At 38.7% G+C, this 18,924-nt stretch overlaps 1 protein-coding gene and 1 pseudogene across 5 annotated transcripts in view; both read right to left on the reverse strand.

The window, feature by feature from the left end:
• Positions 1-14,824, reverse strand: part of ADGB (androglobin) — a 172,820-nt gene extending 157,996 nt beyond the window's left edge. For 3 of the 5 annotated variants that reach the window (XM_070461650.1, XM_070461648.1, XM_070461646.1), the window contains exon 1: positions 14,692-14,824. In XM_070461650.1, the coding sequence (XP_070317751.1) occupies positions 14,692-14,765 (74 nt within the window). In that variant the 5' untranslated portion in view covers positions 14,766-14,824. Of the gene's footprint in view, positions 1-9,301; positions 10,022-14,691 lie in introns of those variants that run through there. The other 2 variants (XM_070461651.1, XM_070461647.1) reach the window with 2 other exon arrangements.
• Positions 14,825-16,903: 2,079 nt separating this feature from the next.
• On the reverse strand, positions 16,904-18,339 carry LOC110140162 (endogenous retrovirus group PABLB member 1 Env polyprotein-like; annotated as a pseudogene).
• Between the last annotated feature and the right edge of the window lie 585 nt (positions 18,340-18,924).

Below are 18,924 nucleotides of genomic sequence, written 5' to 3' on the forward strand. Positions count from 1 at the left end.
TGTGCTTGAATTTTCTTTAGGAATAATACTAACTGTGGACTTTGTAGGAAAATATTTAAAAATGAGTGTATTTTAAAAGAACAAGGATTGTTGGAATTTCCCCGGAGGTCCAGTGGTTAGGACTCTGTCTTCCATTGGTAGGGGAATTAAAATCCTACATGCCATGCAATGTGGGTGGGGGGAAACAAATTGAGGAATGTCTTAGTCAATTTGGGCTGCTATAACATCATGCCATAGAATCAGTGGTTTATGAACAATAGAAATATATTTTTCACAGTTCTGGGGTCTGGAAGTCTGACATCATGGTGCCAGCATGGTCAGGTTTTGATGAGAGCCTTCTAGTGTTTTACAGATGACTGACTATTCATTGTGTCCTCATATGGAGCAAAGAGGTAGATAACTCTCTGACTTCTTATTATAAGGGCTCTAATCCCAAGCATGACGGCTTCACATATATGACCTTATTACTTCCCAAAGCCTCAGCTCCAAATACCATCACAATGGGATAAGGGTTTCAACAGATGCATTTTGGGGTACACAGACATTCAGCCTATTGCAAGGGATATTTCAAGAAATAAAATATAAAACTTCCAAACTAGGAAGAGAACAGGAGTAGATCTGGCATTAGGGAACAACTCACTATGCTTTGGGGCAGAAGGGAAATAGGGAACAGAGAATTTTGAAAACTAAGATCAAATGAACAAATATGACTGGAGACTAAAACATTTTAGAAAAAAACACTATTTCAGAACGAGAAAGGAATCTCAACCTACAGTTCGCTTATTTTTACCTCACATTTGTTGAACACCTGCTGTATTACAAGCACTAGATGATGGGGTTACAGACATGTAAATATATATCTGTGTTCTTGAGTTTATTTTGTAAGGCAAGCAGCTAAACAGAAAATTTCAGAATAATGTGGTATGTGTAGAGATGGAAGTATTCACAGGTGGTAAAGAAGGGGTATTGTGCCCAATATGAGGCAATTAGGAGAAACTTCCTGCAATAAATAGCATCTAAACTGTCTTGAAAGATAACTACAAATTTTCCAGATTGAAAAAGGAGAAAGGACATCACTGGTGAAAGGAAAACTGCATACACGACAGACACAAGGAATAGCAGTGTGGGTTTAGAGAATTACGAACTCCTGAGTATCTGTATGAGCATGTGGCACAAGGCGAGGGGAAATCAGGTGGGAGAGAAACACGAGGTAGGCAGGCTGCCTCTATTAAGGATTTTGTTGAGGCACTTGAACCTTATTTTGTAGTTATTGGTGACTTGGCCACTATACCAAGAAAATGCTTTTAGAGACATATTATTTAGCATTTACTCATAACAGACCACTGTTTAAGACAGGAAGTTCAAGGAAGACTGAAGTTGCAATACAACTCAAAAGTGAGCACAATGTACTTATGAATGTCTTTTTTTGAGGTAATCTTCATAATATCTGGAAGTTGCATTCTTTCAATTAAAACTTCTATATCATGATGTCTCCATTACATCAAAAACCAATTTTAAAAAATAAAGTATCTTTGTGACCGAATGGACTGGAGTGCACCAGGCTCCTCTGTCCATGGAATTTTCCAAGCAAGAATACTGGAGTGGGGTGCCATTTCCTCCTCCAGGGATCTTCCTGACCCAGGGATCGAACTCGTGTCTCTTGTATCTCGTGCATTTGCAGGCAGATTCTTTACCAATGTGCCCCTAGGAAGCAATATACACTGGCAAGTATACTCAATTTGGAATTTTACTTTAATGCAAAGAATTCTATTCACAGTTACAATATATTATCTGTGGATATATCTCTATCAGTTCAGTTCAGTCACTCAGTCATATCCGACTCTTTGCGACCCCATGAGTCGCAGCACGCCAGGCCTCCCTGTCCATCACCAACTCCCAGAGTTTACTCAAACTCATGTCCATTGAGTCGGTGATGCCATCCAATCATCTCATCCTCTGTTGTCCCCTTCTCCTCCTGCCTGCAATCTTTCCCAGCATCAGGGTCTTTTCCAATAAGTCAGCTCTTCGTGTCAGGTGGCCAAAGGATTGGAGTTTCAGCTTCAACATCAGTCCTTCCAATGAATACCCAGGACTGATCTCCTTTACGATGAATTGGTAGGATCTCCTTGCAGTCCAAGGGACTCTCAAGAGTCTTCTCCAACACCATATTTCAAAAGCATCAAATATTCGGTGCTCAGCTTTCTTTATAGTCCAACTCTCATATCCATACATGACCACTGGTAAAACCATAGCTTTGACTAGATGGACCTTTGTTGACAAAGTAATATCTCTGCTTTTTAATATGCTCTCTAGGTTGGTCATAACTTTCCTTCCAAGGAGTATGCGTCTTTTAATTTCATGGCTGCAATCACCATCTGCAGTGACTTTGGAGCCCTCCAAAATAAGGTCAGCTATTGTTTCCATTGTTTCCCCATCTAATTGCCATAAAGTGATGGGACTGGATGCCATGATCTTAGTTTTCTGAATGTTGAGCTTTAAGCCAACTTTTTCACTCTCCTCTTTCACTTTCATCAAGAGGCTCTTTAGTTCTTCTTCACTTTCTGCCATAAGGATGGTGTCATCGGCATATCTGAGGTGATTGATATTTCTCCTGGCAATCTTGATTCCAGCTTGTGCTTCTTCCAGCCCAGCGTCTCTCATGATGTACTCTGCATATAAGTTAAATAAGCAGGGTGACAATATACAGCCTTGATGTACTCCTCTTCCTATTTGGAACCAATCTTTAGTTCCATGTCCAGTTCTAACTGTTGCTTCCTGATCTGCATACAGGTTTCTCAAGAGGCGAGTCAGGTGGTCTGGTATTTCCATCTCTTTCAGAATTTTCCACAGTTTATTGTGATCCATGCAGTCAAAGGCTTTGGCATAGTCAATAAAACAGAAATAGATGTTTTTCTGGAACTCTCTTGCTTTTTCGATGATCCAGAGGATGTTGATCTCTGGTTCCTCTGCCTTTTCTAAAACCAGCTTGAACATCTGGAAGTTCACAGTTCATGTACTGTTGAAGCCTGGCTTGGAGAATTTTGAGCATTACTTTCCTAGCATGTGAGATGAGTGCAATTGTGCAGTAATTTGAGCATTCTTTGGCATTACCTTTCTTTGGGATTGGAATGAAAACTGACCTTTACCAGTCCTGTGGCCACTGCTGAGTTTTCCAAATTTGTTGACATATTGAGCATGGCACTTTCACAGTATCATGTTTTAGGATTTGAAATAGCTCAACTGGAATTCCATTACCTCCACTAGCTTTGTTTCTAGTGATGCTTTCCAAGGCCCACTTGACTTCACATTCCAGGATGTCTGGCTCTAGGTGAGTGATCATACATCGTGATTATCTGGGTCGTGAAGATCTTTTTTGTATAGTTCTTCTGTGTATTCTTGCCACCTCTCCTTAATATCTTCTGCTTATATTAAGTCCATACCATTTCTGTCCTTTATTGAGCCCATCTTTGCATGAAATGTTCCCTTGGTATCTCTAATTTTCTTGAATAGATATGTAGTCTTTCCCATTCTATTGTTTTCCTCTATTTCTTTGCATCCCTATAAATACTGGTTTAAAACTTCTCACCTTAATAGTTAAAAATAAAATATAGAATTTAAGTAATAAACCTGAGGCATATGTCCACTTTAGTTGACGTAACAGATTTCAACTTAGCAATATTAGTAACTGCATTAAATGTAAGTAGTCTAGATACCAAAATTAAAAGGGATAGATTATAAGATTAGATAAAAATAAAGATCCTACTATATCTATAAGAAATACTTGTAAATATATAAACAAATATTAAAGGGATGGAAGAACATGTTCACATTAATAAAAACAGATGCTTTAAAAAGATTTCAGAACAGAGAATATTATCAGGATTCAAATTTTTAACTTCATAATGGTAGAAAAAGAAAATTAATTGAAATGATGTAATAAACCTAAACTTTTGTTAATATATGAATCAAAATCAGATAGATCTATAAGAATCAAAAGATAAATTCATAAATATAGTGGAAATTAGAACTATCATTCATAATATCTGAGAGAACAAACTGATCAAAAATCAGTAGGGCTGTAGAAGATATAGAATATAGAATACTATCCATAAAAATTGGCTTAATTGACATTTATATAACACTTCATCACAACAGACACATATTCTTTTCAAGAAAATATCATTTGTCAAATCAGATCATAATCTGAGACATCAAACAAGTCTCAATAAATTTAAAAGAATTCAAGTCATACAAAGTATGTTCTCTGACCAATGGAAATTACATTAGAAATCTCTAGCCAAAAAACCTGGAAATTTTGAAGATATTTGGAATGTAGATAAAATGTTTGTGATTAAACAATGTGTTAGAGAAGAAATCAAAAAGGTAGTTATGAAATATCTGGATTGAATAAAAATGAAAATATAACACATTAAAATGTACAGGATGCCACTAAAGCAATAGGGGAAATTTATAGTACAAAATATCTACGTTAGAGAAGAGTCAAATCTTGGAAAAATGTACTATTTCCACCTTAAGAAATGGGGAAGAAGTAGGCAAGTTAAATCTAAGATAAATTAACAAAAAACATGAGAGCAGGTTAATAGAATCAGAAAACAACAAAATGATCAAGAAAAATCAGCAAATCAAAAAGCTAGTTCTTTGATTGATTAAACTCTAGTCAGATTGATCAGGAATATGAGAAGATACAAACTACCAATCAGAAATGGAAAGGGGGACATTACTACCAACCCCACAGACATTTAAAAGATAATAAAGAAATATTACAATGTTATGTCCAAATATTTGATAACTTAGATGAAACTTAGATGGATCAGTTTCCTAAAGAATACAAACTAAGAATACTCTGTAAAAGGAGATAGATTGGATTGGAGATGTTGAGTATCCCTGTATTTATTTATTAACAAAGTGAATTTAGCATTAAACATATTCCCACAAAGAAAACTCCAAATAAAAAAAAAGGAAACTCCAAACCCAAATGGCTTCACTGGTGAAGTCTATGAAATATTTAAGAAAGAAATAATATTAATTCTGCACTAATTGTTGCCAATAACATGAATGAATATCAGAATAATTATGATGAGTGAAAGAAGCCATACAAAAGCTACACAAAAGGAGCTTTATAATTCCATTTATATAAAACTCCTGAAAATGCAAACTGATTGACAGAAAATAGGACAGTGATTGCCTGGAACTGAAGATAAGGAGGGACAGAAGGAAGGAATCACCAAGAGATCAAGGAAAGCTTTTCAAATCATAGATCTGTTCATTATCTTGATTGCGTTGATACTTTCGTATGTGTGGATGTATGTCCACATTTAGCAGAGTGCATTCTTTAAATATGTATGTCAAATACAATGCAATTTATTACATGTCAAATTTATACCAGTAAACCTGTCTTTTAAACAGAAATAAAAAGAAAAGCCTGGGGATTTTAAAAGGCAAATTTAGGAAAACCCAAACATCACTTTGTGATAGCAATATTACCTGCTATTAGAGTCATAATATATAGTTAAATTAAATCTTGATTCTGCGATATATTTGACTGCCAAGTCATATGCAACAAAATATATTATGTGTACATATTCTGTCTTTCGTGTATACTGTTCCTGGCAAATTATACCTTGTATAATTTGGAGTTGGGGAAAAAGTCAAAACTGTCCTTATATGTAATAGAAATAGTTCATACTTGCATTAATATATATTTGATAATCTGGTTATTAATAAAATGTCAATAAAACAACTTTTTAAAATTTAGAAGCACTTGTTAATCACCTACCTAGCAAAGATGACAAAATGATTAAAAAATTCTTAGGTCACTTAACAAGATTATTTAATATAATGAAACACATATTAATGCATGAGTTGAAAACCAAAGAAAGCTTTAGCTGACACAAAATCATTAGAGACTTTTAAGACAAGTTTGAAAAGAAGCAGTATCTTATTTACATACAAGCAGATACATTCTCCTATATATGTTTTATTTAGATTACTTCCACTGTAAGAATGTTAAAAGTTCAATAATGTGTGAGTCTGGAATTTTGCTATTATTTTCTTCGAGCATGCTGTTCAAGGTAAAGACATGATTTGATTCATAGTGGGAGGTAGTTTATTTATGCAATGTGCAATCAGCATGCCTTATTAAGTAGGATCAGGCAATACCCTGAAGAAATCAGAATATGAATAGAATACACAATTGACTTAATTAGCATTAGGGGCATTCTGAGCCATATTCTTCAGAAACATTAAATATGTGAAGAAATAAATTGGAACCTCTAAAAAATCTTTAAATTAAAAATAGTTAAAGCCAGATTGTTATGTCAACTTTTACTCATTTAGTTTGATGAAAATTATTTAATTGGACATTTAACTTTAAAGTTCAACATTTATCTATTTTTTAGTACCCTGTACTTGTGTGTATATGAAAATAAATAGGTGAGGGAGATTGAAGTACAAACTTTCAATTACAAAATACATGAGTCAAAGGTAAGAAATGTACAGTGTAAGGAATAGAGTCAATAATTATGTAACAATAGTATCTTTGTATGGTGACAGCAACTAGACTTATCATGGTGATCATTTTGAAATATATAGAAACAGCAAATCACTACTTTGTATACCAGGACCTAACAAGGTATTGCAGGTCAATTATACTTCAAAATCAAAGAAGCAAACAAAACTCATAGAAAAAGAGGTCAGATTTGTAGCTACCACAAATGGGAGTGGGGAGGTGGAACTGGATAAAGGTAGCCTAAAGTTATAAACGTCCAGTCATAAATGAGAACTAAGGATATAAAGTATAACAAGATAAATATGCTTAATGCTACTATACATCATATATATGAAAGTCATTAAAAGAATAAATCCTAAGAGTTCTTATCACAAGAAAAAATTTTTTTTTAATTCTTTACTGTTGTATCTACATGAGATGACAGATGTTCATGAAGCTTATTTTGGTGATTATTTCATGATGTATGTAAGTAAAATCATCACAAAATGAATGCTGACCCAACTAGACATGATGGGCAAAGGTGGGTGAAGGTCAAAGATGACTGCTCGTGAAATTCAAGGTTACACAGAGGATGGTAATAAGATTCTCTAAAATGAACAGGGGAAATCTACACATTTGGGAGAGATAAAGATGACCTCCATCTTGGAATATTTAACGTGGAGTAACAGAGTACATCCAAGTGGATTTGTCCCCTTGAACTTGAGCTCAATTACATGATAAAAACCACAGGTGTTAATTCAGTCATCTTTAATCGTCATTGTTTCAGATGATCAAAAGGGATGAAGGAGAAGAGAGAGTAAAATAAGACCATAGGAGAATGACTTAATTTGGGGGGTGGAAGAAAGAAAACAGCAGGTCAGAGAGAAAGAAGAATTCTGGGAAGGGATAGGAGAGGGCAGATTTAGGTGGAGGGACACGTGTTCCTGTGAGCCCTCTTGAGAGATGGGGAGAAAAAAAGGGAGAGAAAGAATCGGAGGGGCTGCTCCTGCTGCTCTGATCCCAGTATACACAGGCCCCCAGGATCCCGAGCTTCTGCCACTTTCCAGGATCTAACACGGTTAAGCAGCAAAGGTGATATTTTAAAGAGAAAAGACAAAATGTGGTATGAAAATACATGAAATAATGTCTTTAATGACTTTAGCCAAAATCCATGAGAGAAATGACAGGTCCATAGTACCTGTGGCCTAGTACAACGACAGGCTCCAATTAGCCTTATTTTTTCCCTTCCCTTTTAAACAGCTCCAACTATTTTCTTCCTGAACTCATTCCTTGTCTGTGGTGCAGAGCAATCCCAAACCCCTCCTAGACTTTTACCCAGGGTGGAGCGAACATGTGCGGTGTCCCAAATTTATAGATAATTCATTACAACTGTGAGCACTTCGTACAGTACAGCCTTCACCTTCGACTGTGACCTCACCTGGTTAAACTCTTACTGTGTTTCTGGCTCAGACCTGGGGCAAAAGCTGGCAGAACAGAACATAATCCTTCCTGCTTCCTCTTCTTTTGCCTGTGTATCCACAAGGTTTGGTGAACTGTAGTAACCTTTTACATTAATTTATAACTAAATTAGACACAGGTTCCTCCTGAATTCAAGATTGAGTGGTAAAGAAATGGGAACAGAAATGGCACATTAACTGAAGCAAAATATGTAATTTTGCTACTTATCAGGTCAGAAGGATGAAATAACAACAATCAAAATATTTGGACTATGGTCCAAATATTTGGCACCAGAAAAAAAGTATGATTTTATATATATATATATATATTCACTTCCTAGACGAAGTTTACTTTTAATATGTACCATATGTTAATTAAACCATAAAATCAGCATGGCTATAGCCCTAGACCCTGGAATTAACTAGCCTGAACCTACCTTAGGAAAGAATATAACAAAATTTCAAAGCACCTAGTTGAATACTTCTGACAACATATACATGTCTTATTAGAGAAGGGTCAAAGAGAGAAATATTAGTAATATTTCTATCCAATATTTCATATTACATAAATTATATGAAATTACACAAATTATACCAAAGTTATATTTCTGATGTCTTAGATACATATTATAGTCATTTTTATCTCACATTAATAGTTTATAGATTATTTAATTCCTTAATTTCAATAATCTTTTACCTGTAAATGTCAGGTAAAGCCAGCTAAAATACTTTTCAATAACCACTTTTGATTGAGTAATATTACTTTGTTCATTTAGAAGCACTTAGCAACAGTGCTGTGAGTTTCAAAGTACAAATTTGATTTTGTTTTTAGGTAACCATGAGGTACAAATTCCATGAGTTTGTACATTTAAAATCTTTTTTATTCTAATGTCTTCTACTCCTCTAATAACGGTGTAAATTAAGGAACAATTTCTCCTCCAAAACTAAACAAAATAAAAACTGGTTGATTAAAAAAAAAAAGAAGTTCATTGCCAGAAATTATTGCTAACCCATGTCAAGTTTCAACAAATTATTAAACAAATGCTCAGATTAATATTATTTCAAAGGGAGAACTAGTGGCAGACCCCACTAAAACTAACAGGGTATTCCTATCCTCATTGAGCAGGGCTTTTTAGCTGAGATACTTATATTTTAAATATATACACCAGATATGTATATAGTGCCCTAATCTGTGCCAAGTGAGTGTTGCCCTGTGCCCCTGGGATAATTGACAGGGTGTCTTCCCTCTGGGTCTCAGAGTCTCTGATTCTGAGTCAGAGGGTTTTATGGCCAAGCTGCCAGAGCAGATTTCTATTTTAACTAGAAGTTCACTCACCAGTGCTGTCCTGTGCTTAGTCGCTCAGTCATGTCTGACTCTTTGCAATGCTATGGACTGCAGCCCACCAGGCTCCTCTGTCCATGGGGATTCTCCAGGCAAGAATACTGGAGTAAGTTGCCATGTCCTCCTCCAGGGGATCTTCCCAATCCAGGAATCGAACCCAGGTCTCCCCTCATTGCAGGCAGATTTTTTACCATTTGAGCTACCAGGGAAGCCCCCTGTCACCAAAGGTTACCTTTTAAATTGCAAGTCCTTAAGACATTAGCTGATGAGGTCCTCAGAGGTGACCTGGGAACCATAAAACTCACTGTGAATCTTGAGCTGTTTTCTTCTCTGCTTCTCTTCCTTCTCTGCCCTTTTCTGTAGAGCTGTAAGGACTAGACCTAGAGCTATAAAAGCCATCTCTCTCTTTCTCTCTAGTTCTCACACACATTTTTTTTTTTTTTCCTTTTTGACTTCTGGTGGTAGAGGAATAGGTTAACTATTACCTATCAACCACTATTGCATGGTTTCATTTAAGCAGTTCTTTCTTGGACTTGGTATAACCAATAATTCACTTAATTTAATCCTCAGTAAGATATGTATTCTTCTATTTTATGTTGCTTTCATGGTATTAACCATAATTCCACTCTTATAGTCTTGTTTTCAACATTTTGTTTAAACACATATGTTGATTTTTTTTGAGAATTCTATGAAATTTAAATGCACACTTCTGTAAATATAAAAAAACTTGAGCTTTTGAAACATATTTCACCCTGTTTTGAAAAGAAGTCTAACTATATTCAATACCCCATGACAAACCATAATGAAAAATAATATATATATGTATAACTGAATCACTTTGCTGTATAGCAAAAATTAATGCAACATTGTAAATCAACTATCCGACAATAATAGACATTTTTTAAAAAGGGGTCTAATGATATTTCATCATCTGTAAGAATCTGGAAGGTTGTGTAATTCTTGTTAGTTCAACAAGTTTTGTTTGTTTGATCTTGGTTTTGGTGTTCTAGTGGAAATGGAACAAAATTATGGCAGTATAAGCACCAAATTGTATCCCTATCCCAAGCTTCTTGTTAAAGTTCTAAATATATTAGCATTTCAAGTGTAAGCATTAACACTTCTAATAACTTTTAATACTTGAATTGCATGGCTTTTTCTTTTTTTTCAGTTGTCTGTCATCTACACCCAGACTTATATTCAGTACTTCTAAGAAGATCAAATGTTTGGCTTCTGTCACTACAAATCCTTCCAGAGGGAGCTAAGCAATGAAAGTAACTTTACAGGGCATACTAGTTTTCATACTAAGCTTCCCAGGTGGTTCTATTAGTAAAGAATCTCCCTGCCAATGCGGGATACATAAAAGATGCTGATTTGACCCCTGGGTCAAGAAGATACCCTGGAGGCAGAAATGGCAACCGACTCCAGTACTCTTGCTCTAAAATCCCACGGACAGAGGAACCGGCGGACTACTGTCCATAGGGTCCCCAAAAGTCAGACACAACTGTAGTGACTTAGCATGTCACTAGTTTTCAAATTGATTAATTTAAGTTGGTTTGTAATTTCAAATTGTTATTAGGTACTAATAATGAAAGACATGGAAACCACTCCAGTATTCTTGTCTGGGAAATCCCATGGAGAGAGGAGCATAGTGGGCTACAGTCCATGCAGTCTCAAAGAGCTGGATATGACTGAAGTCGCTTATCACACAAGCACAGAGTTTTAAAAAATCTGAAAGAATCATGGAAGTTTGGAGTTAGAGAAGAAAAAAAGGGCAGGGAGGACAGGGAATGTTGAAATGGGAGCAATTTCAAGTAGATGGCCCTTCATGTAAAGGAGAAAAACTTGAATATTGGAAGAGAAAAGTGACACGTCCAATGTCAGAAAAAATGGTCCAAAGGTGAGCCCTATATCAGAGATTTTATTCTTGCTGATACAAAGAAATGGGGAATACATAAAATAGAAATAAATTAATCTAATGTAAAAACTGACAGCTTAGTTACCTGGCATACTTATTCTTGGTGATTCAAAGTCATATTTGTTTATGAATTTGGTGACAACTGGACATACAGTGTTCTGCTTTTTCAGTTGAAAAATTTCAGTTTTTTAATTTTGCCAACCAGATCATATTTTGCCAACCAGTGGACCAGATCAAGAAGGGAGGGAGAATCGGGGTTCCATTAAATTTACAAGGAATGAAACCAAGCTAGGTAACTAAACTATGAACTCATTTAATAAACAAATGGCAAATGGTTATTGCATGCTAGCCACTCCTCTAGGCAAAAGCCAGACATGGTCCTGTCCCCAGTTTGACACATAAGTTTAGAGAATACAAGAAATTTGTTACAGATGGCAGCTGTAGGACAATCAGGTTTAACGGGACAGCCATTTTCAAAGCTCTGAATACATCTCTAACTTCTGTACTCGGGACCATGTCAGAGTTAGCTGCATTTATTGGATGTATAACCATAAGGTGTGGTGAAATAATAGCACATAAAAACTTACACTGTCACCAGTATATATCAAATGACAATTACATTGGAGCCTTGCTAGACTTTGATCCCTGGGCTCCATCCTACTGCGTGCTTAGTCGTTTGGTTGTGTCTGACTCTTTGTGACCCCATGGACTACAGCCCGCCAGGGTCCTCTGTCCGTGGGGATTCTCCAAGCAAGAATACTAGAGTGTGTTGCCTCTTCCAGGGGATCTTTCCAACCCAGATATCAAACCCAGGTCTCTAGCATTGCAGGCAGATTCTTTACCAACAGAGCCACCAGGAAAACCGATGCTAGGTGAGACTTAAATCTATGGCTTGTCCTGATGTCTATCATTAGTTCTTCAGTAAACTTAGAGGATAAACATGATTTACAATGGACTTCACATCCAGTATTCTTGTCTGGAGAAGCCCATGGACAGAAGAGCCTGGTGGACTATAGTCCATGGGGTCTCAAAGAGTCGGACACGACTGAGAGACTTCACTTTCACATCCTATTATATAATGTTATAGCAAAATCTAGCTAGTTTCTAGAAAAGCCTAGATATGGTATAACTATTTGTCCTTACTTTTATTTTCATAACTATATATATATATATATATATATTTTTATTGCTGTAATTCAATTCAGATATTTTCAGGAAAAAATAAGCATCATCTCAAAAAGAAATGGGATTCCCCAGTAAGGAAAGAGTTAACAGCTTATCTGCAGGGATCTTATCTCTATCATGTGATAGAATCACCACAAAACTAAGCCAGGTACTGGGTTTTATGGTATCCGGTTTGAACAGTTTTTTTGTTTTTTTTTTTTAAATGAGAGTTAACATAACTCCATGGCTGATTCATGTCAATGTATGACAAAACCCACTACAATATTGTAAAGTAATTAGCCTCCAACTAATAAAAATAAATGAAAAAATAAAATAAAATAAATAAATGAGAGTTAACAATCTCATCTCTTTCAGCATATAAACTCTCTAAAACCAAAGCTTCTTAAGAGCTGTGAGCCTTTAATGTGCATTAATTATAATCATCACTAAGTTTGCTTTCTTTTTTTGGTGTATTCAAAAACTCTTTTTCAATCCTGTTATTGCTTCTTATTTAATCACTGTCATTCACTCATTCATTAAATAAATATCTTTGAGTGCCTGCTATATATGACCCAAACATCACTCTAGGTACTTAGGATTCAATAGTGTATAAAACAGAATAAAAATTATTGCCTTCAGGGAACTCCTATTTTTATTAGGATGACATATGGATAGCCATAATTTTAAAGCAAAATATATAGCATGCTAATGAGAAAAACAATTAATGACAAAATAAAGTGCAAAGGAAAAGCAGGGAGTTCTTGGTTTTGTCAGAAAAGTGGGGATTGCAACCTTAAACCAGATGGCCAAAGAAGCTAACATGAACAAATGGCATTGAGCTAGATATCTAAAAGACATGAGGGCGAAAACCATATGGAAATGGCTTTCTAGCAGAGGAAATAGTTAGAGCAAAGGCCCTGGGGTAGGTATTCCAGGATGTGAAAACGATAGTATGTGAACAAGGGAGAAGTAAAGTCAGAAATGAACAGGGGGAAAAGGGAAAGACCCTGATTCTATATATAACAGTGTAGGACTGTCCTACACTGGTATGTGTCACGAGAGTAATGCTGTTTAAAATGACTTATGTATGTAAAATAATAACTGAAATTTAAGTTACTAATAAAATGAATGGATTATCTACCAGGAAGCTGGAAGCCTGCTTATGAGAGAGAACAGAACTAGGAACCAGAGAATCTCAGACGTGAGAATGAATGTAGGAGAGGAGTTCAGGGAAAGAAAAAGTTTAAGGAGAAGGCATCAGTGAACAGAAGTTCAACACGGGATTCTTCAGGTGAAGACAGAGGTGAACTGCTGCTGCTGCAAAGTCGCTTCAGTTGTGTCCAACTCTGTGTGATCCCATAGATGGCAGCTCACAAGGCTCCTCTGTCCAAGGGATTCTCCAGGCAAGAATACTGGAGTGGGTGGTCATTCCCTACTCCGAGATGACGAACTAGGCATTCAAAATCTAAGCGTCCAAATAAAAATAATCTGCAGTCCACCCCTCACAGGCATAGTGGGGGAAACATGAGTGATCCCCCTGAAGTAGGTTTAGCAGCTGGCGCTCTCTTATAAATTTTGCAAGTTCAAATAACAGCCCCAAGCCTGTGCTATTAATAACTAGGTATTTGGTGGGGAGACGGAGAGGGGGGGGGGCTGTATAATAAGGAAGTACATACACAGCAAAAACCACCCCAGATCAGAGAGGCATCGTTTAGATTCCATGAACTAGGGTCTGCATACTTTATTGGAGTAAACGTTAGTAACATGAATTACATATCTATATAGTTTTAACTTTTAAAAACCATCTCAGGTCTGATAGAATCTGACTAAAGCTCTTCAGTTGTTGGATGGGGCAAATACAAACTACGGATTCATCACCGAGGAGAAAGGTCTGTCTGCCTGCTGAGGCTGGGCCCAGGCAGACGTGGTCCTAACCTCGAGCCTTGCCTCTCTGGTAAGGAAGCCGCAGCCCTTCCAAGTGCCTGGGTGGACCCTGAAGGAGAGGAGCGGCAGGAAAGGGTGGGAGGTCCGTGGACTGGAGCCAGAAGTGCAACCACCCCGCCAAGCAGCTGAAACAGGGAAACCAGGGGCGCTGGGAGGAAGTGGATCCGGGCAGGCATGGACGAAGAATGAGGGCAAGAGTCTCCCAGGTCCGGGCTCTTACAGACGGTAAAGAAGCTGGAGGAAGCCATCTAAACTCCTGCCTTGGCAGGGTTTGCTACAGGGAAGCAGAGTCAGAGTCGGGACAAGAGGAAAGGACAACGGATCAAGCCCGCGGTGGGATGGGCAGACAGAGGTCCCTTACTCTTTAGATTTATCCGATCCGTGCGCGGAGTTGATACGATGCACCTCTTTCTTCCTGGCTTGTTTGGTGGTCATGGCAGAGGCAGCCCCAGGCAGGAGCTGAGCTCTGAGCTCTGAGCCGCCTCCGCCGCCCTGGCTGCGCGTCTGCCGTTGCTAGGAGACGGCCAGTGCGCGTCCTGCAGCCGCGGTGCAGGTGCTGGTCAGGTTTTAGCTGGCGCGGCCCTAGCGAAGGCATCTCTGAGGTTGTAAAGGGATCGCGAGCGCCTAAGAGCTCAGGTCTCCCCAGCGGGGTGGAAATCTAGGGGTTGGGTGTCGGAGGAAGCCGGCCCGGGCGTGGATTTGACCATAGGATTGATCGGTTCTGATAAACTGGAGTTTTTCTATCAGGTTGACTCTGCCAGGCTTTGCTCTTCGGAAGCATATACCTAGATTAACTCTTTTGGATTTGAAGACATATACTATAAAAAGTCTTCCAGGTGGCGCTAGTGATAAAGAACCAGTCTGCCAATGCAGGAGACTTAAGAGAACAGGGTTCCATCCCTTGGTGTGGAAAATCCCCTGGAGGAGGAAACAGTAACCCACTCCAGTATTCTTGTCTGGGAAATCCCGTGGACAGAGGGGCCTAGTAGGCTACCGTCCAGGGGGTGCCCAAGAGTGGGACACGACTGAAGCGACTTAGCACACACTCAGCAAATCCCTTCCCAGGTCTTTTCTCTTTTTTTTAACCAGGAGAAAAACAGAAGTTTAATAGCATGGATACCTCCTGTATATATGGAAGTTAACAAGAAAACGGAGTCACTCCCTTAAATATCCAAAGCCATCACCTGAAATGCCATCTTCAGACACAAACAAAAGGCCTGGGGGTGGAGGGAAAGGGAAGCCAGTTGTGGCAGGCTATCCTGCAAAACACAGTAAAGAAGGGTATGGTTGTTTGCAGGTTGAAGTCAGGACTTGTCCATTGATAAGAGTTACTTGAAACTTAATCATCTGCCTATTTCTGGTGGGAAAAGGGACAGCCCTTAAATATGGAGATTTCTCTATTGTAAATGTCCTTCACAAAAGGACAGTTATTATTTAGTTTTCCAAGATTCCTTTTAAAAAAAAAAAATTAGACTGAAATAATCTTTATGCCAGAGAGTTGTATTTTGGAATGGCATATTCTGCTTGTCTTAACATAGATGTACCCCACTTTGCTTGTGTATTCATCTATTGAAGGATATCCTGATTTGTTCAGGTTTTCAGCTACTATGAATACTGCTGCTGTGCATAATTGTATCCTTGCTTGAATTTGGAAATAGATTTTCAAAGCAGTTGACTAAATAACGAAAGCCTGATTATTGGATCCCATAGTTTAGCTGTAGAAAAAACTGTCCAGCTGTCTTACAAAGTGGTTGTGCATGTACACCACCAGCAGTGAGGGGGGTTCCTGTCATTTCTCACCCTCCAGCAGTTGGTACTGTCCCACATCTGGAGGTCTGGAGTCCTAATAGGCGTGGTGTGACATCTCATGCTTTTAATTTGTAATTCCCTAGTAGTGTTGAAGAAGAAAATTTATAATTTTACATAACCTCCTTCTCCTTTTGCCTCTGGAACTCAGCTTTCCCCTTGCAAAGTCTAGATCACGTAGGTCATCTAGTCTCAGAAAGTGGGGACTTGCAATACTAGTGTTGTAATCCCACTTTCCAAGAAACAAACTCACTCAGAAGGACAATGCAGATAGTGCGGTGCAGTTTGTACACTGGCGGGCCCAAGGCAGAGTCTCTTGTTAGCCAAGGACCCTGAACAGTTTTTGTGAAAACCTTATATACCCTAGGCATACGTGCTCAAAGCCACCTCCCCAAATTCTCTGAAACTAGTCTGGACAAAGGAAAAGGATACAATCAAAGCTAACCCCTGATTCATATGCCTTAAGCCTAGGTAGTTAACAGTGGACAATTATCAATAGGCCTGTGGTCACACCCTAATAAGCATAATAGAATGTATGATTCTATTTGGTTACACAGATAATTAGGGCATTCCTTTAGGCAATGGAGAGTCTAGGTGTGAGCCCTGAGGCTCTTCCATTGAGGGGTCTGGTTTTCCGGTTGGTCTGTCGTTTCCATAGATACTGGGCATATAGCTCAAAGTCCACAGTCTGGCCCAAGATGGAGTCCTGCTTTCAGGATGGAGCCTGCTCTGTCTGTTTCCTCCTTCATTCCCCCCACTTGATGCTCTTAACTCATAGTATGAGCATCACTCATAGGGATATATTGCACCCTGGCTCTCCAACTGCCAATTTGGGAGAACGACACCAACCTTTGGGTTACAAAGTTCATAATACATTGTAAAATGCAGGGTTCACAAAGCAGAACTATCCAGGCAACTGTAACAATGGTAAATATAGTTTTCTGCCAATCACCCTTCACCCAAGATAGGACCAAAGTTCAGAAAGGAATGTTTTCATTTGACATTGCTTTTACCTGCTTTTCATGTCGTCTAAATAAAGCAGCTGATATGTTGCCAGATAAATCAGGAATATATATATACAACATTCAACCTTGATTATAGCACAGGTCCCTCCTTGAGCAGCTGTGAGCATGTCCAAAGGCATTCTATTTTGAATTACCGCTTCTTCTCTCATTTGGATTTGTTCTTCATTTAAGGCTTGGATGGTTTTAGCACTATCTAGGAGGGCCTGTTTTGTGAAATTAGTCAAGGCTTCTACTTTAATCATAATATCTGTTGTCCCTGTAGAAGGTATGAATAAGGCAGCAATATACTTATACCATTGAAATGCAGACCTTGTTCACCTAGCATGTGAATAAGGTAGATTTACCGGGCCTTTGTAGGTTAGGCTTTATGCTGCATGGGCAAAAGCAAATCCCAGTGTGCAGTGGCTTACCCAGCCAATTGGTAACCAAGGCCAAAGGTTAGGCCCACAAAGCCACTGGATTCTGTTGGGCACGATCCAGCAGATTCCAGGGTTATATTTCCAATCAGAGCCTGGTCAATGGATGGACTGGTTGGGGTGGTATGTGACCTTGAATGTTCGTTTACATTATTCAGGGATATGTACCCCATATATTTTAGTTCTTTGGGTCTAATGGACATCACCAAACCCCACCCTTTGTTCTTTGTTCTCCCAGCATATAGCAGAGTAATTAATTGACCCTTTTCTGGGGTCATTCAGAAATATTCATCCCAGACTTGGTAGAATCGCTCAACATACCTAGAGGCCTGTCCTCCCTTGCTGGTCAGGGAGCCTTTTTCCCTTCTGTTTTTTAAATATGAGGTATAGGCTTTTGTTACTCCTATGAGACTGGTATTTGCCTCAAATGTAACCCCATGACCCGAGTCTATTGACTGTAGGTCTGGCTTACACCAGGAGAGCAGGAGAGATTATGACTGACAAGAGAAAGGAAGTCTGTTTTTGTCATCTCAGAAAAGAGCAGAGTGGTTTAAAATCTTGGCGGAGCGGTGACGCCCGCCAAGGAAGTCCATCCACCACAGACAGAGGCATAGCCCCACATACCCAGCAGTTGGAGGTGTTGTGGAAGTCCACGTAGTCATGTGCCCATGAGATGAAAACATTGTCCTGAGTTGAAATGGAAGTTAAATTCAAAATCACGTTGATGAGGCCAGGCAGCAGCAGTTGATTATGTGGCTTCATCATGAAGGGGCTCGTCCGGCATCTTCTTTTCCTTCTTCTTCTTAAGGATGATCTTAGTCTCTCGAGGGTCAGGGGTCCCTCTGTGCAGCCCACTCTGTGTTTTCTGGGTCTGCATGGTATGCTGTCCTCACCCTCATGTGGTGGATCCAGGGAGTGACATTTGCAACTTTAACTGCTAATGTGAAAGGTCCGGGCGTTGAGAAGCAGAATCTTCCAGAAGGGCAAGGCGCCTTCTCCCCTCTAGAAGATTCAAGCTGCAAGGACTCGGAGTAGTCCCAAATGGGACTTGTCTCCTCAAAGTGAGTTTCCTGGCCAATGCACCAAATGTTGTAGCCACGTGTTCCGGGAATCAAACTCACTCAGAAGGACAATGCAGATAGTGGAGTGCAGTTTATTACACCTGCAGGCCCAAGGCAGAGTCTCCTCTTAGCCAAGGACCCCGACCAGTTTTTTTCCCCAGGTCTTTTCTCTTTTGAACAAGTTCCTCTACTAATAATTAAGGAGACATTATGGACACAGTGAATTTGTCAATGGCTCAATCAAGGTTTCAATAATGAATACAGTGGGTGCAGGGGGATCTCTGCA

Source organism: Odocoileus virginianus, chromosome 34, assembly GCF_023699985.2.
Source record: "Odocoileus virginianus isolate 20LAN1187 ecotype Illinois chromosome 34, Ovbor_1.2, whole genome shotgun sequence".
Lineage (NCBI taxonomy): Eukaryota > Metazoa > Chordata > Mammalia > Artiodactyla > Cervidae > Odocoileus > Odocoileus virginianus.